The following is a 24231-nucleotide window of genomic DNA, read 5'->3' on the forward strand; positions in this document are numbered from 1 at the left end:
TTATGCTTGTTGTAGCTAGTAACCACTGACCACTTTTGATGAAAAAGGTCAGTGGTACATGTATGTCAATCTCTTCTGACTAGTTGGGCTAAAAAAAACACAAAACAAACAAAAAAAATGAAAGAAATGTTGACATTACACTTGTCCACAAGCCACAGTTATGTTGCATTTGTATGCTATTATATAACGGATACATTGAAATTTTTATTTTATTTCCATTTCAACACTGTCATGGTAAACATGTGGTTAGGTTTAGGCACATAAACCACTTGGTTTTTGTTAGAAACGATTATGTTTTGGCTTAAAATACTCGGTATTAGAGGCACAATCCTGGCAGCAAATGCAGCGGTGTCTTTTTGTGGCACTATACCTGGAAAAAAAACAAAGCCATGGGAAACACAGCAAATACTCACTAGAACAAAACTTAATTTGTTGTTTGTTGGTCTCAAACAATGGTCTGCAGGGGTCTGCAGCTTGGCAGGCATCTCACGTAGGTGTCACACCATCCACCATCCCCTCTACCCACCAATGACAATGTCAGTTTATATACTACGCTACCCTGGAAATGTTGATATGATGCATATAATACGCACAAATTTGCCGACATTTTCCTCTGGGGACTGCGCTGTGTGTTCACCCAAGATGGTGGCTCACAGTTCCTCGAGGGTAAATTCTGACAGGATGGACAGTTTATATAGTGCTATGCTATACTTGTATGATGGAATTTAAAATAGCAATGACATAAAAGTGATAAAGCAGCATTAAATCAGAAGTCATTTAGCCACTTTGAAAGATGTGATGCAGAGATGAGACTGTCTTCTGTTTTCTGTACCCACATGGGGACAAAAAACATTTCACCACATTATGAGGACTCTCAGCACCCACAGTGTAAACTAGTTATTTGTTATTAGTTGGCATGAACATTAATACATTTGTTTCAGGGTTGTACAACTAGACCTGAGGCAATCATAGTTAAGGGTCAGATTAAGCATCCAGGAATAAAACCTTTATCATTACAGGGTCCTTATAAGTGACAAAAACAAGATTGTGTGTGTGTGTGCAGCTGCAGGCAGCAGTGTGAACCACACAGGAACAGACAGCAACAGAACTTATATAAGACACACGATCTAAATTCACATCAGCGTTCCCGTCGCCTCTGATCTCTGTGATGTCACAGCGGCTCAAGTCCTCACCACCGCGAAGAAGCGCAAACCTGCAAGCAGCGGCAGCTTATCCCACAATTCAAGAGCCAAACTGGGGCTTTTTTTTAATGTTACAGAACAGAAAGAGAAAGTTAGTGTTTGTGTCAGAGTTAAAGTTTGTGTTTGCTGTTTGTGTGTCGAGGTGAAATGGAGGAAACAGGAACTGATTTAAACCAGCAGGAAAACAAAATAACAAAAGCATAAACTGCAAGGAAAGTCAGACACCAGACTGCATTTCCTTTTCTGTCTCAACCTTGGATGAAAAGTCCTCATGAAGACACATACTGGCAGAAATTTAGGACTCTTGGGATTTGGAAACTTACTCAAAACTTTTTAACACAGCAAACCGCAGTGTAGTTTCTCCAAAATATCATTTTAAAGATGTTAAAAGACACAGAAATGTCTTATGAAACCCTTTTCTAGAAATTAAAGAAACAAAATGTGTGCATTTGAGAAAGTGAATTACAGTCTTACACATCCAGGGTTTGATCCAGAGCATGCAGTGGCTTATAGGTGATGAGATGACAACCATGAACCACAACGTCTACGAACTGACTCTGGCTGAGCACATTTATAGCATCTCTCTTGCCCTGGTTTCCTGTCATCTCTCTACTGGTGCTGTTTAATAAGAGCATGACATGTCCAGAACAAAGAGGTAATGGCCAGACACTATGCCCAGTTGTCTCTCATTAAATCAAGAGTAGAATCAATGCTGTTGGCAAGACTTAAGCTGCTATATCCACATTAAATTGCAAGCAATGTGCATTACAAGCCAGTGTCTGTACAGCTGGCCAAAATGGTTTGTTGGGGAGTGAAATACCACTTTGTTTCATTTTGATATTTACAAAGATAGCAAGTAGATTGCATCTTCTTGCTTTTCAACAAAAGGACCTGCAGTGACATGTCTATTCATAATCCATTAAGCATTAGGTGAGTTCTCAGGATCATTTAAAAGAAATCTATTTAGTTTAGGGGGGAAAAGTTGTCTCATTCTCTGTCTTTCTGAGAGTAATGTGAAAAAATCAACATCAGTCTAACTTCAGTTACAGAAGCACATTATTTCACTGTGGGAAAGATAGTCTTCTCATTAAACTAGGCTGTCCATGCAGTAGTAAGACACAAACACTTTTGGTGCCACATGACAAGAGAAAAGAGAGGAAGAGGACTGTGGCATTCGCTTTTGCCCAAGAGGTAGAAAACCTACAATTACCAGAATGTACTGTGCCACACAGGACCAATAAATGCCTCCACTAGTGGGTGATGTAATGCAAGCTCGTCCATTTTGACACAGGAAACAAATATGGTGGCTGGCTGGCGAGAAACAACCTTGTATTACGCTTAAACAGCAAGCTTAAGTATGTTTTCTGAAACATTTTTTATGACAATGTCTGCAACATAACAAAATTCTCCAGGCATGCAAAATGTAAGCACAACACCTTTTTGTCAAAAATGTCTTTTCTGTGGGCGGCACGGTGGTGTGGTGCACTCTCGCCTCACAGCAAGAGGGTTGCCGGTTCGATCCCGGGCGTGGGAGCCCTTCTGTGCGGAGTTTGCATGTTCTCCCCGTGTCAGCGTGGGTTCTCTCCGGGCACTCCGGCTTCCTCCCACAGTCCAAAGACATGCAGATTGGGGACTAGGTTAATTGATAACTCTAAATTGTCCGTAGGTGTGAATGTGAGCGTGAATGGTTGTTTGTCTCTATGTGTCAGCCCTGCGATAGTCTGGCGACCTGTCCAGGGTGTACCCTGCCTCTCGCCTGATGTCAGCTGGGATAGGCTCCAGCCCCCCCGCGACCCTCAAGAGGATGAAGCGGTTAGAAGATGAATGAATGTCTTTTCTGTTGAGCAACACTCTTCAAAAGTGTCAAGTGCCCAACCATAAATTAGGTGTTACTGTTACTACTGTTACAGTATATCTCTCATGCTGTATGCGACCTGTCTGCCTTGTTCCTCTTTTCTTATTTTGTGACTGTATGTGGATGACCAAAATAGTTTACCCTCTAGGGATCAGTAAAATGATGTAATCATAATCTACATGCTGAAAATACTTCTTTCCACCTGCCAGGAGGAGTAACTTCCTGAGGTCTTGTTGTCTTAGCTGTACAGAAGTACAGTTTTCACAGTATTGATTTTGTCTCCTTTGAAGGAGCAGTGACCCCTTAGACAAGGACTGATAGGCGTATGCAACTCGCAGTAGTGTCTCTCCCGCTGGCTCCACCCGCAAGTTTCTGCTCAGTTTATAGACTTCAAATTCCTCAGCTTGAGGAAGGTTGTACAAATATAAAACCTCCATGGATCAAAAATTCATAATAGAGAGAATTATAATTGACCTGTTTGCAGTTCGAGGTGTCCTGTCAACAGTTTTACTTACATCTCTTTTGTAATGGTGGCCTATGGAAAAAATGCTTTTTGGGCTGAAAGAGATTTTTTTCCTGCATTGCTGCGAGTGGCCACAGAGAAAAATTGGCTGCAAGGCTGAGCAGGTCCTGAGGACCTAGTTGGAGTGCACCATGCCAAGCCTATATTCATTGAAACGGCCCAGGATATGCATATGACTATGTCTGCTTTTCAAAATAAGATGTTAATACAGTACATAAATACATATATGGAAGTATGATAACATTGGATTTATTCACAAGAAGTGCAGAATATGTTAACTACGTAACTTTCTGATGACAAAATGTGCTTAAATTGTAAAACACATACTTCAGAAAAATTAAAACAGAAAACATGGAATCTGGACAAAATTACAATAGATTTTAGATAGATTTTATATGACCCTATAAATGCCTAAATGCCTTAAAGCCAGTTTAAATTTAACTGTAAAATCTCAAGACAACATCAACACAGAGAAGAAAATAAGCTTCTCTTTATGAATTCCTGACATTCCTGCAGAGTCTGTTTAATCTGCCCAGAGGCCCGGCAGCCATGTTAAAATTAAAATACAACCAGGCATGAGCCTCAGATGATAGAATAAACAGGCCTTTCAGTGTGAGAGCAGAGTGAGGCTGGCATCAGCAGGGTCTTGTGTTTATGTGGCTACAGGCTGCTTGTTGTTGAAGTGAATTTGGCCTGGCAGGAAACGGCATGTGTCCTAAACACAGCGGGCTGGACACTGCCTCTCCACACTGTCCCTGTCTCTCTCTCTCACTGTCTTTCTTTCTGACTTTCATCGGTCCTCCTGCTGTTCAGAGTCTAACTCTGTCTTTCTCTCTCACATCTTCACCTGCTGTGACTCACTTCACTCCTGTTCCATTTTTGTCTATATAATTCTTTTCCTCTTGTCGACCTAAAAAAACTTTACTGTCAGCTCACCTCTTCTTCTTCACCCCCGCTGCTGCTGTCTTTTGTTTCTGACTCTGAAGTACTTTTAGTACTAATGCCAGCAATATCAGTAGTAGTCTTAATAGATGTAGGTGCACAAGTAGCTCATTAAGCAGTGATTGTTGTGGCAGCAGCAGTATTGTAGTAATCATAGAAGTAGTGGTAGTGACACTGTCACAGGCCAAGACAGTTCTGTTCTGATCTGATCTGGACAGAGTTTAGTTTAGTTGTGTTGGGTTGAATTGAACTTCATATTGTTGCTGTTTCCTGTTTGGGGTGTACAGTGTTCCCTTTGTTTTCCCCTGTTACAACCAAAACAATGAAAATGAAAAATGCCTCTGTATAGAGAATATCAATAAAAAGTATATTTAGGTGGAGTGAATTCTATCCACTCCATGTTTGAGCCTCTTACCGGCAACAGCCATCACCTGAGGCATTATGTTTTCATGTTGTCTGCCCATCTTATTCTTGTGAAGTCAATATCTCAAGATATCCATGAGGGAATTTCCTCAAATTTGGCACAAACATTCACTTGAACTCAAGGATGAACTAATTAGATATTGGTGGTCTAAGGTCAAGGTCACTGTGACCTTGCGCCTTTCTCATGTTGTGAATACAGTATCACAAGAAGGCCTTGAAAGAGTTTCCACATTTTTGGCACAAAAGTCCACTTGATTCAAGAATTAACTGATTAGCATTTGGTGATCAAAGGTCATTGTGACCTCACAAAATGTGTTTTTGGCCAGTACTCAAGAATTCATACGCTAATTACGACAAAATTTCATACACATGTCTGATAGAATAAAATGAAAAAAGATCAAAGGCCAACTTCACTGTGACATCATAATGTTCTGCAAAAACACTTTTCTGGCCATTACTCAATGTCATATCTCAGGAGCACATGGGGAGACATTTGCTCCGATACTGAATTGTTGACTTTAGTTTTTTGTGTCCACCTTGAAACTGTGCTTTTATAGATTCTCCGTGCTTCCGGGTTGAAGATGTGTGTGAAGCATCCGTGTTTTAGAATTTGTAACGTCTTTGCAGCATTACCCATATTTAAGGCGTTGTCAGCTGTCATTGCTACATATGAGTTTAGACAGATGTGGATTTAAACTGCAACCTGGCTACTTGGCAAAGGCATACAACCTACAACAATAATTCTAGTTCTGTTAATAACCCCTTCCTCTCTCGATTCCCTCCAGGTCCACTGAAGGTGGTCGTCCCCACCGAGTCCGTCTCCTCATACCTCGGCGATACCGCCCTGTTGCGCTGTGAGGTATCGGGTGACCCGACGCCTGTCATCCGCTGGCAGAAGAACCGGGAGGACCTGCCGCTGATGTTTGACCCCGATTCACGCCTAGCGGTACTGCCATCCGGCTCGCTGCAGGTCAGTCGCGTCCAGCCGCCAGACTCAGCCACGTACCGCTGTCTGGCTGACAACCCCGGCAGCACCAGGACGGGAACGGATGCCGAGCTCCGAGTGCTCCCAGGTAACTGAACGAAGAGTGATACACTGAAAACACATGGCTGCTTGGTTTACTGATCAGTTAGGCAGTGGTGGACTGTAAGCACAATAACTCAGCTAGTATACATGAATACAAATTTGAGGCACTTGTATTTTACTTGAGTCTTGTCATGCCGCTTTCTACTTCTTTTACAGTACATCTGTAAGAGAAATGTTATTCCTCTTATTTTACTACATATATAACAGTTTTAGTTGTTAGTTTCTTTACAAATTAATTAAATTAATTATTAATGAAACTTATTACCAAGCAATAAGTTGATTAATGAAGGAAATAATCAGCTGATTAATAATAATTAAAATAATCATTATTAATAGATAAAAAAATTAGCTCCATCTCAACCAACTACAACTGTAAAATCCTGCTTTAATATTAATGCATGAATAATGATAATCCGAAGATATCATATGTAATAGTAAACAGTTACTGGGGACATTTTTCTGAAGTAAGTGCTTTTACGTTTAATTCTGTAAATATTTTTCCCTGTGATACATATGTACTTATATATAACCCGAAGAGAGCCATGCAACTGCCAGTGATCTTGGCTGACATTAGTGTCTCTCAGTGGCTGTTGCGGGCTGAGTTTTGAAGCTAGAGTGAAGGCACTGGTATCATATAAAACTAGAAGCCCTAATGAATCTATGTAATGCTAGCTTGTTGGAAAGGGGTCCAAGGTAAGGCTAAATTTTGGCAAGGCAAAAACTGACATTGCCATTTTCAATGCACAGAATGGCACATCCAATGCCTCAAAGAGGCAGTACAGGAGGTGGCGCACATTAATAATCCTCCATGACTGTAACATACTCATTCCTGTTTAACCCAAACAATGCTTAATGCGACTGCAATTGATTTGGATTGATGTCGGAACATGTTATCAACACAAACAAACTGCACCAGAAGGCAGGTGTCAAAGCACCCTGGGTAGTTTCTAGAACAGAAGTGCTCACCATCCAATCGCTGAAAAAAACACAGTTCCTACAGAAATCTCCAGATGTTAAAAATGTTTTGACACCAAATTACAGCATAGTTTTTATGGTGTTCCTCAAGGTCTCTGTTTCTTAATGAGGTATTTTGTAGGCATTTTTCACCATTTTTATCAATTCTCAAGTGGTAAAACATGCTTAAATTTAACTCGCAAATCTGTGTAACAAACAATATCAAAGTTTCAGAGTTTGAATCGGCGCCTGAACAAAACACAGTGTAAATTACAGATTTCTGACTGACAAATTTAACACACAGTGCTGAGCGGCAACCCAAATTAATCTTCAGGTTTCTAGCTTTCAGATAATGTATACTACTCCATGTGGCATATACTGTTGAACTACTGTCACCCCATAAAGATCCCCGTCCCCCACAAAAAGACAAAAAATGGTCTATGATGGGTCTCTTTTGTAACATTTTCAGTGCAGGACTTACGATTGTAACAAAGTGTTTTTTAAGTGTGGTATTAGTAGTGTAAGGCATATCTTACCTTATCTTAGTTATCTTAGATCTGAATACTTCCTCACCCCCTGCCACTGGGTACCACACATGTCCAGTCAATTTATTAGAGTCTGGCTGCCTTAAGGAGCAACTGAGCCTAAAATAGATTCATTTATTTGGATTCAGTGGAGAGTTGTGGCCTCCCAGTTTTAGAGCCCTTTCTTGGAATTTCATATTATGTATGTTATCAAGCTGATTTAGATTTCCACTCTTGTTATGGTGAAGTACTGCAGCAGCAGTTTTACTTAATGGTGACTTCTACTTTTCCTGCAGTCATCATTTTGTCAGGTAGTAATTTTTGTTCATTTCCACCCAGTGCTAGATGTCTCATTTTAAAATGAAATGTGATGTAATGAATAAACTGAGTGTAAGATGTGATTTTAATAATGTGTCTGAGAGGAAGCGGCTTCTCATCAGTCTGCAGGGAGTCTGTCAGCCGCGCCGATGCTTCATACACTCCACGCCGTCCAATTATACAAGTCCATACGCTGTCCACTTCATCATTCAGATAGCAGCTCAGGTTAGCTCTCTCTCTCTGGTTAAACACCACTTTGACTTGAGCTCATGAAGTGTTCCTGCGCTCCATCCCAGCAGGGCCTCTGTGGAGCTGAAACGCCGACCTTCAGAAGGATAATCACATGTGCTTTGCATTACAAACTCCACTCACACATAGCTGCCCCCCACCAACCCATCTGCCCTCACACACAGCTGATAATAATTTAAGGCCAGGGACAATTAGAAGACAAAGTGTAGGAGGAAAGCTCAGAGGGGACAAAAGTAACTGATTACCTTAAAACACACCTGGCTATTACATACTGCAGTATAAAAAATATATCAGTAATACATATCAGTAAAAACATAAAACATAAAAAAATACATAAATACAAAAAAATGAAACTATAATGTAAATAAAATGATAAATAACAAAACAGAATAGCAAATAAAGGGAAATGTATAACTGAGTAAATAAATGAGATTAAGAAAATGAAAAAGTTATAATTAAAATGGATTATTAAAAAAAGATTTAGTAATGAAGAATATCCAAATAAAACAATAGGTACATTACACATACAACAGATAAACACACTGAAAAAAAAAATGGATTAAATTGAATGTTTTAAGAAAAATGATCAGAACAATAACTGATCATGGGGAAGGCCGTAACACATGAGTAAAAATGATTTTTTTTGTAAGGACTTCTACTTTTTAATTTAGTAGATTTTTGAGCTAGTAATCTACTTTTTACTTCACTACATTTGCCATTTATACAAATGTATTAAGGGGTAAGGGCATGCGAGGAGCACCTGTGCTGCAGATTCTGATGACAGAAAAGCCCCCCAAAAAGTGTATTTTCAGGTTTTTTTGTTTGTTTTGTTTTTGTACTTTTTTTTGTCTACACTAGCGTCGAGAGTTAAGAAAAACAACCTCTTGACGTTACAATGAACAGATACGAAAATGTAACTCGCTACATTAAAAAGCAACGACTTGAAAATTACAACTATCCATTGCATTTTGTCCGTAGCAACATGCTGCTCCTATCCCTGTGACAGCTGCATCTTGTCCAGTAGACCCACCAGCAAGCAGGGGATTTTTCCAGCTTTTTGGGGATCCTATGCAAAGAATATGTAAAAAGGGCCAAATGCTACTTACTACAAATAAAAACATATTTTGATATGACTTAAATGCATTGTTAACATCAAAATCAAAACAAAACAAAGTCTGTCTCTTGCCCCTGACAAAAAAGACACTTGTCCGCCGGGCTGTGCCAAGCCGCACTGGGTTGCAGACCCCCTCAAAAAGATATTCGCTACCTGGATCAGTAGCTTTTCCGGGGGAAACCCTGCCATTCCTGGCAACATCTAGCTGCAATTTTTATACCAAAATCTAAAAATAGAAAATGTTGGAAAGTAATGTGTACTTTAAATGATTAAATAACCAGGTACTTTTGTTTTTACTTTAACTTGAGTAGGTTTCTCAAAAGGTAATTTATACTTTTACTTGAGGTTTTTTTAATCTAAGTGATTATACTTTATATACTTTATAGTATAGATTTTCAGTACTCTACCCACCAGCGACTAATCAAAGACAATATACAGTACAGGCCAAAAGTTTGGACACACCTTCTCATTCAATGCGTTTTCTTTATTTTCATGACTATTTACATTGTAGATTCTTACTGAAGGCATCAAAACTATGAATGAACACATGTGGAGTTATGTACTTAACAAAAAAAGGTGAAATAACTGAAAACATGTTTTATATTCTAGTTTCTTCAAAATAGCCACCCTTTGCTCTGATTACTGCTTTGCACACTCTTGGCATTCTCTCCATGAGCTTCAAGAGGTAGTCACCTGAAATGGTTTTCCAACAGTCTTGAAGGAGTTCCCAGAGGTGTTTAGCACTTGTTAGCCCCTTTGCCTTCACTCTGCGGTCCAGCTCACCCCAAACCATCTCCATTGGGTTCAGGTCCGGTGACTGTGGAGGCCAGGTCATCTGCCGCAGCACTCCATCACTCTCCTTCTTGGTCAAATAGCCCTTACACAGCCTGGAGGTGTGTTTGGGGTCATTGTCCTGTTGAAAAATAAATGGTCGTCCAACTAAAGGCAAACCGGATGGGATGGCATGTCGCTGCAGGATGCTGTGGTAGCCATGCTGGTTCAGTGTGCCTTCAATTTTGAATAAATCCCCAACAGTGTCACCAGCAAAACACCCCCACACCATCACACCTCCTCCTCCATGCTTCACAGTGGGAACCAGGCATGTGGAATCCATCCGTCACCTTTTCTGCGTCTCACAAAGACACGGCGGTTGGAACCAAAGATCTCAAATTTGGACTCATCAGACCAAAGCACAGATTTCCACTGGTCTAATGTCCATTCCTTGTGTTTCTTGGCCCAAACAAATCTCTTCTGCTTGTTGCCTCTCCTTAGCAGTGGTTTCCTAGCAGCTATTTGACCATGAAGGCCTGATTCGCGCAGTCTCCTCTTAACAGTTGTTCTAGAGATGGGTCTGCTGCTAGAACTCTGTGTGGCATTCATCTGGTCTCTGATCTGAGCTGCTGTTAACTTGCGATTTCTGAGGCTGGTGACTCGGATGAACTTATCCTCAGAAGCAGAGGTGACTCTTGGTCTTCCTTTCCTGGGTCGGTCCTCATGTGTGCCAGTTTCGTTGTAGCGCTTGATGGTTTTTGCGACTCCACTTGGGGACACATTTAAAGTTTTTGCAATTTTCCGGACTGACTGACCTTCATTTCTTAAAGTAATGATGGCCACTGGTTTTTCTTTAGTTAGCTGATTGGTTCTTGCCATAATATGAATTTTAACAGTTGTCCAATAGGGCTGTCGGCTGTGTATTAACCTGACTTCTGCACAACACAACTGATGGTCCCAACCCCATTGATAAAGCAAGAAATTCCACTAATTAACCCTGATAAGGCACACCTGTGAAGTGGAAACCATTTCAGGTGACTACCTCTTGAAGCTCATGGAGAGAATGCCAAGAGTGTGCAAAGCAGTAATCAGAGCAAAGGGTGGCTATTTTGAAGAAACTAGAATATAAAACATGTTTTCAGTTATTTCACCTTTTTTTGTTAAGTACATAACTCCACATGTGTTCATTCATAGTTTTGATGCCTTCAGTGAGAATCTACAATATAAATAGTCATGAAAATAAAGAAAACGCATTGAATGAGAGGGTGTGTCCAAACTTTTGGCCTGTACTGTACAAATCAATGAAACTGTACATTTAAATCTAGAATTTTAGATTTAGATTAAATTAAGTATTTATTATATATAAAACATAATAAACAACCACAGAAGGTAATATTAACAGCAGTGTCCACCTGCCTCTAGTTTAGGCTCAATATTTCCTGGACCTGTCTCTAAAACTAGTGTCTGTCTGACTCTGGGGAAGAACAAGAGAAGAACAAAGAACAGGGGGATTTCTCTAAACACTGTAGTTTTGCTTCTTTCTCAGGCTTCAGAGGATCCTTCAAACATTTCTCAAATGTCTAAGCCACAGAGTTTCCTGTGTTTCCAGCTTTAGTTCATTCACTTTGATCTGTATGAAGTTTTAATGGATCAGAGGGATTAACTTTTAATGATTCTGACTCCATGAAGATTTTATTAACTGTGACTTTCTAAAGTTTTTATCAGATGGAACCATCAGAGGGACTGAGAGGTCAAAGTTCAGAGATTATCAGATGGAACCATCTGATTCCCATGTGCCATCTTCAGATAATGCATCATTGTCCTACTTTCTGCTCTCTTGCAGTAGCTGGGAGTCAGGCTGGATAAACCAATCAGATTAGTGTGTAAAGAGATGAGACATAAAACCCCGGTGTACTCGTGTAGTAACAGCAGGTGTAACCATCAGCTGACAGGTGGGAGAAATATAACCACTTGCAGTGTTCAGAGAACATGTGGGCCAGTTCCACACAGGGGTAACTGAAGAGTTGGGATTGGTTCATTTCTGCCTTTTGGAGCTCTTCAAGGTTTAGATGGACATGGAACTCTTTATTGGTGAATCATCAGAACAAAAGATGAGCAACTGTGCAGAAAATGTCAGTTTCTTTGAAAGCCAAATACAGTTTTGGCATGCCTTGTCAAAATTTTGTTTACTGTGAATAGCTAAGCAAGTAAAAGATGACCTGATATCCAAAAGACAGTAAGTTACACATGACACGTTTCTTCAACATTTTAAGCAAGATTAATTTTTTAAATGTAAATCTTTTCCAGTTTAAAAATAAAAACAGGAAAAAGGCCTTAAGCAAAAGTTTGGGCACCCTGCCTGGTCAATACTTAGTAGCACCCTGTTTGACAAGTATTACAGCTTCTGAACACTTTTTGATGCCAGCTAAGAGTCTTTCATTTCTTATTTGAGGGACATCTGCGCATTCTTCCTGCAGAAGGCTTCTAGATTTTTTTTTTGATGTTTAGGTTGGGGGACTGTGAGGGCCATGGCAGCTTGTGCATCCAAAAAGTTCTGTTTTAACTTAATCAGTCCGCAGAACTTGTTTCCAAAAAGCATCAAGCTTGTTTAGATGTTCATTTGCAAACTTCTGATGCTGAATATTGTGGTGAGGACACAGGAGACTCATCCATGAAGGTCATATTTTTACAGGTGTCACTGCTCAGTAGTCCACCACTACTCTAGAGTCTGCATTAATATTGCAGCATTCACTGTTTGCCATAAAATATAGAGGAGTAATGACGTCCTGAGCGGAGAATAAAATCAAGCTCCTTTTGTGTGTTGTAATTCGAGTTACTCTTTGGTTTGTTGTGATAAGCTAATGTTTGCTTGTCACCACCGCTTTGCTGCTGCTGTCGTTTAGCACTGTGTGTTAGGTTAGCACCAATAGCTGCTAGCTACCGCTCAGCCAATTCCATGTTTAGAACCATATGCAGACAACTCATATGCTCTGAACTTCACATAGAACTCCTTTAACCACTCTTGTGTCTGCCTGTACTTGTACCTGAACTTAAATATGAAGCTGGAGCTAGCAGCTAATTAGCTTAGCTTAGCATAAAGACTGAATCAGGGCAAGCAGTGAGCCTGGCTGTGTCCAAAGTAACAAAATCCTCCTACCAGCACCTCCAGAGGTCACTGATTAACATGTTATATTTTTTCTTTAATCAGTATAAAGTGTTAAAACAAGTTGGGATGCTACAGACTTCACCATCTTTAACATCTGGCTTAAAACAAACTTTGAATGCCCATATGTACACTGTAGTGATGCACGTGCCCAACCTGCCCAGCCTGACCCGTAACCATATGCATTAATTGTTGACTCAAACCCAAACTGTGAATGTACAAACCAGAGCTGAAAGTTTCTAGTACTGACCACTTCTGATAACAACCTACTTACTGTTGACTATATTTTATGTCATTTCCAGTAAAAATCACAATACAAAATGTGTGTTTTCTCTTTTAAAAAGTACAGACCACAGAAAGACAGAAAGTACCCACCCCAGTTTTATCTCAAGTGCACAGCTGATATCCCACTTGATTTGTTTACATGATGTTGCAGAAGTGCATATTTAATGGATTCAGTGTGGACAGAGATGCTTTCTGCTGTTAGGACACAATGTAAGACCTACATACTTGCAAAGGGAAATAATTTTATTTGACATTATGACAGGAGAGATTTAAAATATGTCAGACTACAACAGATTTTCCTGGTTAAAATCCAAAGAACGGAAAGCCTGAGCACAGCAGCTTTGATGATGAAAGTGCTTGTTGTACAGTGAGAGGTAAAAAGAAGGTGAAAGTTGGATTATTGCATATGTTTCTGTACGTTATAATAAGTTACTCAGGGCACTGTTTTTTCACTTTATGACCCACCTGCCTGAAACCTGCAGTGTTTTCCAACAAGCTCACCTGAACTGCCCGACCCGAACCGCACATCACTTGTATGTACGCTGACACAGTTTTCGGTTCTGCAATGGTTTGTGCTATCAATAGTGGCTGTTAAGGAATGCCTTTCAAACATGATTCCAATGTAAGAGTTAAGAAAATAAGTCAGTAGATTTTTTTGAAACTGTGTTACTGTCCCTCCACTTCAGCTCAGTAAGGAAACACTGTCTGTGGAAAACATTAGCAGTTTATATCAATTCATCATCATCTGATTGGCTTCATTTTCAAGGTTCATTTACTGTCATTCTACAACACTGGGTTGTGCGCAAATTGCAAGTTGTAGTCCCCTTATGCTCCACAAGAAAAAAAAAAATGTTTATGGTGGAATACAAGAGGATGAGTTGAGGAGTCTCACTGCCTGAGGAGAGAAGCTGCTTTGTAGTCTGGTGGTACGGCAGGGAGTACTTCTGTATGACTTGCCAGATGGCAGCAGTGTGAACAGGCTGTGTCTGGGTTGGTATTGTCTTTAAGTATTGTTTGGGCTCTGTGCAGGCACCTCACCTCACCGACATAGCGATGCCTGGTACTGTAGATGGGTACCAATGATGTTCTGGGCTGGTTTAATCACCCGCTGCAGAGCCCTCTGTCCCGGGCCTTATGCATTCCATGTCAGTTGCTGTACCTACAGCAGCTGAGGCTCATGGGTGTTGTAGTATTTAGAGCCATCCATCAGACAAACCGACAGAAAAAACATGATTTCTCAAGAATAAGTGAAATACTTAACACTGATGGCCATAACATAGACTACTGACTGTAACAAACTGTAACTAAAGTTGCAGGTAGTTATAGCTATCTTTAGGAGCATTGAGTTGCACCTGAAAAATACACTGAAATGGGAAAAGACTGTGAGGACAGATAAGGATGAGGTACAGTTCACCTTTATTTCACCTTTTGTGCACAATGTTTGAATCGCGAAAAAATATGGCACAAATCAATTTAAGTGTTGTGTGTCTTTGTCTGCATTGGTGTTGTGTGTGTGTGTGTTGGTATCAGAGAGTGTGTCCCAGCTCCTCCTCCTCATTGTGATGCATGTGGCGTCTTGTGTGACATCTGATTTGCTGACAGCCTCTTTTGGCAGCGTGTCTGTGAAAACATTAAAGGAGTCACGCTGTCGTTCAGTGATTATCTCTGTGATCCCTCGCTCTTTACTCTTCCCTTTGACCAACTGAAAAAAAATCTGCTGTGTGGACGCTTCTCCAGTTTCTTCTTCTTTTGTCTCCTCATGTTCACTGCTCGCATTTCTGCTGATTATCTTGTTTTCACTTTATGTTTCTTTTGTTTTCTTTTTTGTTCCTAAATCCAGAGGTCGTACAGCTTTACATCTTATTATGTGTGTATGTGTGTGTTTGTGTGTGTGTGTGTGAGAGAGAGAGAGAGAGAGAGAGAGAGAGAGAGAGAGAGAGAAAGATGCTGAATTTGAATCAGACAGATCTGTCCCTGCTGCAGAAAACACTCACTGAATAAATCATAGTTATGAAAATCATTTAATATTGATTATTTGAATTTAGTAGTTGTAGAATTTAGAATCTGGTGTAACATATAAATTATAAAAAACATAGTTTGCAGACAACGCTAACTGAGATATGTAAACCCTTAAAATTAATATATGATGCAAATGATCTACAATATGAAATATAAAATGGACTACAAGATCATGCCGATTATTAAATGAAATTATGTAGAATACAAAAACTACAACAAAATAGAATACAACAAAGACATTATTAAATTTAAGTAATATAAAATAACTCCTTTGAAAATAATCAATAAATTAATTAAAATAAACAAAAGAAAAAAAAAGAATTATTTGTATTTATATAGCAATTAAATTGTAATAAATGTACTAAATGTTACATAATGTTATATAATACTCATGAATTATTGTATTAAAAATATTATATATGCAGTGAAATGTAGAATAACATAAAAAGATCCCTGTGTGACCTGTAAATGATGAAACATTTATCAAGTTCAATGAAATGTCCTTTTATTTGAAAGTCATACATTAATGCTTTTATTTTCTTAAATTACTCTCGGCTCAATCAGATTCATTTCCGGCTGAGGAAATGAGGTGAAATGATAAACGCTCATTTATGGTTGAGGTTGAATACAGGATTAACGGATTATTTCAGGTTGAAGGTGTGTGTGTGTGTGTGTGTGTGTGTGTGTGTGTGTAAGTGCCGTGGGGCGTGTTGATGTAACTCCCTGTCTCCTGAAGGAAATCATCTCATCCTTCTTTGAGAACCAACCAGCCCTCAGGCCAACCTGAGGGCAAACACAACCTGACCCACAGTGTGTGTGCAGGTGTGTGTGTGTCTTCAGGCCTCAATTTTTCTTACATGAGAGTTGATATAAGATGTGACTCTGAAAACATAAAACATGATCATTTTAATCTCAGTGGGACCTGCCCTGGTTAAATAGAGCTCAATAAAGAAACGAAAGCCTCGACCTGTGTCAACTTTTTCAGAAGTCAATTATGATATTTGAGTTTTGGCATTCAAACATCTACTGGTTTGTCCATCAGACGAGTACTGCCATGTCTTGGCCATGCATTCACCATGTACTTTTAAGAAGAACCTTTGGAAGTTTTGGTACTATGTTCCTCCTTGTTGTTTTGACTACATTTCACAAACTTGGACATATTGTGGTGTAAATGGCTTCCTCTCTCCATGAGATTCAGGACATCTGTGTTAGCTATGTGGCTCTATAGGAGACTGTCCTCCCAAGAAACATTATGGCAATATTTTGTTTCAGCATATTACCCAAAAGAATAAATGATGATGTTGAAGTTACAATGCCCTCGAGCGGCCATAGTCATCAGTGGTTCTGTCAAGGGGGGGCCAGAGGGGCCATGGCCACACAGATACAATTGCTTCCAGGCAGTTAAACGCGCGGCATGTGTATGGCTCCTTAGGCATCCATTGGTATCAACAGTGTCAGCATAGCTTGTTGGGAAGGGTGGGCTGGGATTCTGTGGGTACCCCTAAACTTGAGAAGGCTTGTTCCTTGTTCCTTAAAGCCAATGTACTCCTTCAAATTAAAGCTGTACATTTGTCTTTTTAAGGAAAAGGACAAGAAGCCTTTGTGAAGAACAGTCAATGTATATATTGATACATAACATATTAAAACAGGATTCTTACATAATTCAAAATGTTAACTGTACTGGTATTAGTATATGCACAACAAATAATTAGTAATATGAACTGTAAAATAAGAATAGAAGTCTTTATTGTCATCGCATACCAGATACGACGAAATTGGAGATGCTGCTCCGAATGGTGCTTGACAACATTTTCACATAAATAATAATGAGAGACTTTGTGAGACTTTGTTATGCTGCAGTAGTGCCGGGATAGTAGCAGCACAGCCTGACATCCCCAAAACAATAAAAATAATAAAAGGAGGGGAAAAAAAATGTATGTATCCCTCCACTGACAGAAGCTGCCCCGTCTGAAGACACTCTCATCCAGAATCACATCCAGAATCAAATGCAGTCATGAAATATAAAATCACAGCCGTCTGTGTGCTTCAGGAGGTTTTCATGAATAGAATATGTTTGTATTTACTGTCTAGTAGCAGCGTCGGTTTTTGAACCAGTTTATTTTTGGTTGGAATGCTGTGGACAGTTCAAAACTTAGGTGCAGGGACTGGAACTTAACCGGTTCCATGTCGGTAGAAAAGGGTGCCAGTAACTTGTATTCTGATGTGCATTTAAGCATATTGATTAGCTGTCCATCTCTGTCTTCAGAATCAGCTCTCCTTTCAGTACCATGGAGAGCGACCACATTAACTGTCCACACCAGGTTGACTCGCATCAAAAATACACTAAAACTGTGTCTTAAACTTAATACAGTTTTATATTTTGTTTTATAATCACCTGATCAACTATGACATACCCACTCCAATGTTTTGGTGTCCACATACATTTGGCCATGTAGTGTGTCTCTAAATATGGACCATGTTTTAGTATCTCACTTCCTTCTCTCTTTCTCTCTGTCTCCCTCAGAGCCTGGGGTGAGCAGGAACCTGCAGTTCCTCCAGCGTCCATCCAGAGCATCGGTCCTGCTGGGAACTGACGCCGTGCTGGAATGTGCTGCTTCGGGATACCCAACACCGAGCATCCAGTGGAGAAGAGGAGAGGAACTTATCCAGAGCTGGTCTGTCCTACCTATCTGTCTGTTCATGTCACATATTAGCCGAAGATGCTTAACCCACATGATAACCCCCATGATGAATATCTACCCAGTGTATACTTTTGACCATTGCAGCCCATTTATCTTATTGTCAATAAATACCATTAAAAAAAACAGTGAATGAATCTATCAAGTGTTGGGCGTCAAGCGCCATCAGTGAGCCACACTGTTGCACTGGCTGACATTTTCCATGAACACACATGCTGTAGTTTATTTTGACTCATTCCCACATACACCATCCTGCTGCCACGAATACTCACTAGAGCACCAAATGTGGATTAATCCACCGCTGAAAATAGTCCCCAACAAATGTACTATTTCTTCTTGTTTGAGTAAACATTGCTAAAACTACAGGGACCAACTGTTCTGAGAGATTACTGAGCCTTTTCAAACATGAAACTACAGTATGTGTGAACCGTTTTAAGATTTAATTCTTCAGTAGAAAGCAATGGGCTTAGATAGGGTAGGGGAGCATAAAAGTACTGAGAGACTTACTAACACATTGTTGGTTTTGGTCTTTTCACTGGATTTGTTGACAATGAGGAAAATGTAGTACAACTTATCCTTTAAGCATGAAAGCTGTTTTTGAGAAAACATGTATTTTTATTTTTATCGAGGTTATTAACTAATAAAAGAAACATCACTCCTTCTTCCTCTGCAGGAATAAGAAGTACTCTCTGCTGGTGGGCAGTAATCTGATCATCAGGAGTGTCACTGACGACGACTCTGGCAGTTACAGCTGTACAGCCACCAACAAGAACCATAACATCACTGCACACACAGAGCTGAGTGTACTGGGTGAGCCGACACATGTATTTTCTTGGTCTTTTTTTGCCTTTATTTTGATAGCGACAGTAGAGAGGTGGCAGGAAATGAGAAGAGAAAGGAGACGTCATGCAACAGAAGCCCCCAGCTAGACTCAAATTGGGAATGTTGCAGTTACATGGTTGATTCATAAAACCCGAGGGAGCTGGGACACCCCCACCCAAACCTAATTCTAACATGAATCCTAAAATCATCTTAACCCTCAAAAAGGAATAAATGTCCTTGCTCTCCACACTCACACAGGTCCTCACATGGATGGAAGTATAACAGCGCACACACATCTTCTGTACTCGGTATTGTGCGGAAAATAAAAGAATGAAGCTGTGTCATTTCTCGAAGCTCCCGAGGGAGGAAATAAAATAAATCCTGACTGGAAACTGTTAACAGCCTGACATCCCCAAAACAATAAAAATAATAAAAGGGAAAATAAAAAATAAAAAAATGCATGTATCCCTCCACTGACAGAAGCTGCCCCGTCTGCAGACACTCTCATCCAGAATCACATCCAGAATCAAATGCAGTCATGAAATATAAAATCACAGCCGTCTGTGTGCTTCAGGAGGTTTTCATGAATAGAATATGTTTGTATTTATTGTCTGACTGCTCCCCAGCTGCTGCTGGATTCACACCAGTGCTGATCACGTATTCAGGTGTGATGAGCAGAAAGCCAACCGGCTCAGCCAGAGAAGGCATTCGAATCGAAGACAGCCTTACTCTGAAACACCACAAGGTGGCGTCACTTAGTTTCGCATACCAGTGAGACATGAAATACGATCCAAGAAGTCCAGTTGGAGTAACAGATTCATTAGTTTGAAGGCTTTTTAGGAGTGTTAAAAAAGCCTTTAGGAGCTTCTTAGCAGATGCGTCTGGTTCCTCTCCCGTTCAGTCAGATTTCCAGCGAACCAGGCCTGGGCCAGGCCAATCACAACCGTTTATCTGATACAGGGTTTGATGCATGACAGACAACTTATGGATCCTTCGTGCTTTGCACAAAATACATCATGATATCATTTTTGAATTGCGTACCCTTGCGTTGGGACCATAGTTTAATAATAATGGACGTAGCCACTGTGACTTTACCCATTGGCCTGTGGTCTTCTGTTTTGGCATTTTGGCCGTGGCCATCCTGGATTTTTGGAACTAGAAGTGACCATATTTGGACAAGAGGGCAGAGCAAACCATAATGCTAGCTTTGAGCTTAGTTACAGTGTTCCCATTGTCATGGAAAACCTGGAAAAGTCATGGAATTAGTAAAAACCATTGAACGTTTTAGAAAAGAGAATGAGAATGTTGTTATGTAATGAAATTTATTGTTACAGTACTCCTATGATAACCTTTCACATAATGTAACAAACATAAACCAGCTATTATATTGGAAATGGTTGCTGTTTAGTTTTCCTACAATAATTAACTTTTGGAGTGAAGTATACCAACAGTTCTGTTCATGTTATACATTGTAAATGCTCATTAAATTTTACTATGGGTCCTTAAAAGATCATGGAAAAGTTTTGAAATTGTGTCCATGAAAATGTGTGGGAACCCTGTGGTTAGAATGGTGCGTTTACAGCTATCGTTAGTTGGGGCAATTTGAATGCTAATGCCATTTTTTAAAAAAAAATATGCATTTAAGATAAAATGTACTAACTGGAAAAACTGAATATCTGACTCCTTAGAGGATATCTTAGTACAACTAAATGCTGAGCAAGAGTTTTAGGAGAAACATTACACTTAATGTAAACTTTCATGAACTGAAAACACACCAAAGTAGCGAAAGCTCACATTACAGCTGTGCCTATACTCTGTGACTCGGAGGTTACACTACAGTTATACCCCTTTTTGACAGTCATGGGCTGCCTTTGCTTGGCTTGGTTTGGTTTGGGCCATCAGCCCAGCACCGCAGAGTTTTGCATTTTCATTACAAAAGGGCTGATTTGAAGGTGTGTCTTTAACTCATGATCGCTTGTCTTGAGTGATGATTCTTTAAAAGCAGTGGGATGATCCACATCTTTAGTCCCCTGTTATTCTTGCTGCGTGTGTTTTTTCCACAGCAGGGCAGGTAAGAAAAGTTTACCTGTTGGCAGTGAGCTGTTTGCAGAGGTTCAGTAAGAGCCTGTTGTCTGCAGCTCTTCATCAACATCTCACTGTGGCTGTTTCTGCCTGGACTCTTCCTCCCCGCAGTATTAGACTTGCCTTTATTGAAGAAAAGCTGCTAATAAAGCTCTTCTAATTCAGTGATAAACACATTTCATTTCCTATATATTCTTCACAATAAAACTTTTATTGTGAAGCAGAAAAATAAGGAAATGTTGAGTTTTGGAGGAGCAAACATGAAACAGTATAATAAAGCAGATATCTAAAGTGAGAGAAAGAGAAACTTAATCCAAACCACAAAGATTAGCTATATAGAAAACAGTTTTTGTACTAGGCTGTAAACATGTTTATTTCCTCTGTAAAGTTGGGCATTTTAACATGGAGGACCATAAGGATGACTCACTCTTTAGAGCCAGCCTCCAGTGCCCATTCAAGGAACTGCAGTTTTGGGCACTTTCTGCATTGGCTCCATTTTCCAGCCCTGGAGGCTGCCACTTGGCAACATAAGGCATTTGGGAAAAACAACCAAGATTGTTGCAGCTGATTTAAAACCTTCTGTTGACATACTCCACATACTGATGGTAGAAACGGTACCAGACATATTGTTAATACACCATCACAGGTCATCTCTGCCTGCTGTAGTCTTATAGCAGACAATGCTACATATTAAATGCTAAATGCTACATCATGTTTTGTGTGTCCAGAGGCATTTTGACCATCGGCCATTTATAACACCCTTTTACAAATTGAAAATGAGTGAGAGGTTCCAGACTAATTCATGATTTGGTCTGAGACTCAGACTAGTATTCTTTTGCAGGAATTATCTGTGTTGGCACCTCAGCAAGAAAACTTTTCTTGATGATTAACTTTCTCTGAAGTGTGTTCAGTTCTCTAAGTTACACATCAATGGTTCTTGGTCCTTGTAATGTCAATTTAATGGCAAATCTAACGATGATGGCGACAAAATGATGGACTGGATTGATAGAAAGGGATTTGTTTAGAGAGACAATTTGAGTTAACATCTGTTTGGTCTTTTAAATTGATGAATAGACTTGATCCTACTGTCATGTGGTAAAGGAAGGGCTGTTAACTCACATGTTGTTTATTATCTTGCTAGTTATTATGTTGTCTGCACTAGGTGACAAAGGAATTCTTAGCTGTTGCTCCCAAAGTGATGTACAGGATTTTGACATCACTGCACCATGACATGACTACATCTGATTTGCTTGGATTTATTTATTTTTTTTTACCTTTAATGACACAGAAGACAGTATTTTTTCTGCGAATAGAGAGTTGAAATCAAACAGAAGCAGCTGTTGTTTGTTCGACTCTCAGGAGAAAATCTGCAAATTAACCTTCGGGTATTTTCTGTCTCCTTCCAGCTGGGCCTCTCATCTCCTTTCATGTCTTTGTCTCAGCATCCCCTCTGAGTCTGTCCCTGTGTTCACATCACATTCATATTCTGTTTACACTCTGCTCTCAACAGTCTCTGCCTGCAAACATCACATGATGTTTACAATAAACAGGAGGAGTCTGTGTCTCCAGTATGTCACATCTGGGATCTGATGTTTAATTGCTGTATCCTGACATGTTAAATTAGTGCTACGGAAACATGTCACTGCTCATACAGTATGATCATAAGATCTTATGGAGCTTCTCAAACTCACAGGATGTTTGTGACAAGGACCGCAACCTAAAACAATCCTAGGGAGTGTATGAAAATTATTCAGGCGGCAAATTAAAGGCCCTCGTCCATGCTATACTTATACTTTTTCCTTTGGAACCTCCCCTTGACTTAAAAGAGTGTTGTATGCGATAATCCATCGTTTCATCTTGTGTAGTGTGTTATAGTAGACAACAACTGATGCCATGTCTAAGACGCCTCTTAATGTTCTAACAGATAGTCTAGCATGTTTGACTTTTTATTTGTCGTTCAGGACGGCTCCCGGCACAGCCAATAGAACCAATTGAAACACAGAGCGATCTGCTGCCGTAGACAACTGCACGGCAATCAACACCCCAGCCTTTTAGGTATTTCCTGTGAGGATGTTACCACAACAGAATAAAAAAAGGAAAAATTATGGCATTAAACAGCAGAAGCACTTTATCAACCCAGTGAGTACTGCCATTAGCATCAGACTAGCAAACAATGTTATTTTTTCATAATGGAGACGGACATAAAGTAAGAAAATTAAAAAGCATTGGCGGGGCTTTAACTCATCACAACTGCAGAGACTTCCAGCTTCATTTGAAACAGACTACATCATAAAGGGGACATTATTTATTATTCTTTCTGTATTTTTATATTTTTACCTATTATCCGCTCCAGTTTGCTTTGATAAAGTTAATGCATTGCGCCGTCATTTCAAACTCAGCACTTCCTATACCTGTATAAAATGAAAAGCCCATTATAACTTCAGTTGAGAGAATCCCTTCATTTTCTAAAAAGGCTTTTATTGTGAAACATTTTCAGGAACTTGTTGTGGAGGATTCAGTGACTTGCTTGTTTGTATACGGTACTTTATGCATAGCTCCTGCCAGCTTTTTACGTTACTACAACATTTTGGCTGGAACATGAACAGCCACAGTGACTGAAATAATAGATAAAGTAATAAAAATAGGACAAGAATAACTCTATGACATCACACACGGCGTAAAAGACGACCGGGGATGATTGGTATGGACCATTTTGTAGTGTGTCATGTCTGTTGGCCAAGTCACGGCACGATTTTATGACTCCACAATTGCCTAATGTGACAAAGTGACTGTCAGAACAGACAGAAATGTAATGTAGTGTGAACCAGGCATTAGTTTGCGAATACAATAATAATAAGAAGAATTTCATCAGCCACACCATGCACACATTAGAAATAGAAATGGACTAATAACTATGCACTAATAAACTAATATTATTCACTTTCAAAACTGTAAACAGCTGCAGTCATCATGTTTCATTTCACTTTGATGAGTAGTGCCGCATTCACTTTTTCCTTGTTAATGACTGTTGGTAAAGACTTATCTGTGGATCCATGGGCATTTTGTTTCTTGAAACAAACATTTCACAATGAATATCAAAAGGGAAGGCTGAAATAAAATATAAATGTTGGATAATCTGCACCCATCTCTCTACAATACCATCCCCTTTTATTGATTTCAGTCTCACTTGGGATATTTA

The 24231-nt window shown here is 39.7% G+C and overlaps 1 protein-coding gene across 1 annotated transcript in view; it reads left to right on the plus strand.

Moving 5' to 3' along the window:
- The window catches only part of dcc (DCC netrin 1 receptor), a 397984-nt gene that overhangs the window by 122065 nt on the left and 251688 nt on the right, over positions 1–24231 (plus strand). Inside the window, exons 3-5 of the mRNA XM_049603936.1 lie at positions 5731–6018; positions 17954–18104; positions 18802–18938. Of these exons, the coding sequence (XP_049459893.1) occupies positions 5731–6018; positions 17954–18104; positions 18802–18938 (576 nt within the window). The remainder of the gene's footprint in view (positions 1–5730; positions 6019–17953; positions 18105–18801; positions 18939–24231) is intronic.

The sequence above is a fragment of the Epinephelus fuscoguttatus genome, linkage group LG18 (genome assembly GCF_011397635.1).
Source record: "Epinephelus fuscoguttatus linkage group LG18, E.fuscoguttatus.final_Chr_v1".
Lineage (NCBI taxonomy): Eukaryota > Metazoa > Chordata > Actinopteri > Perciformes > Serranidae > Epinephelus > Epinephelus fuscoguttatus.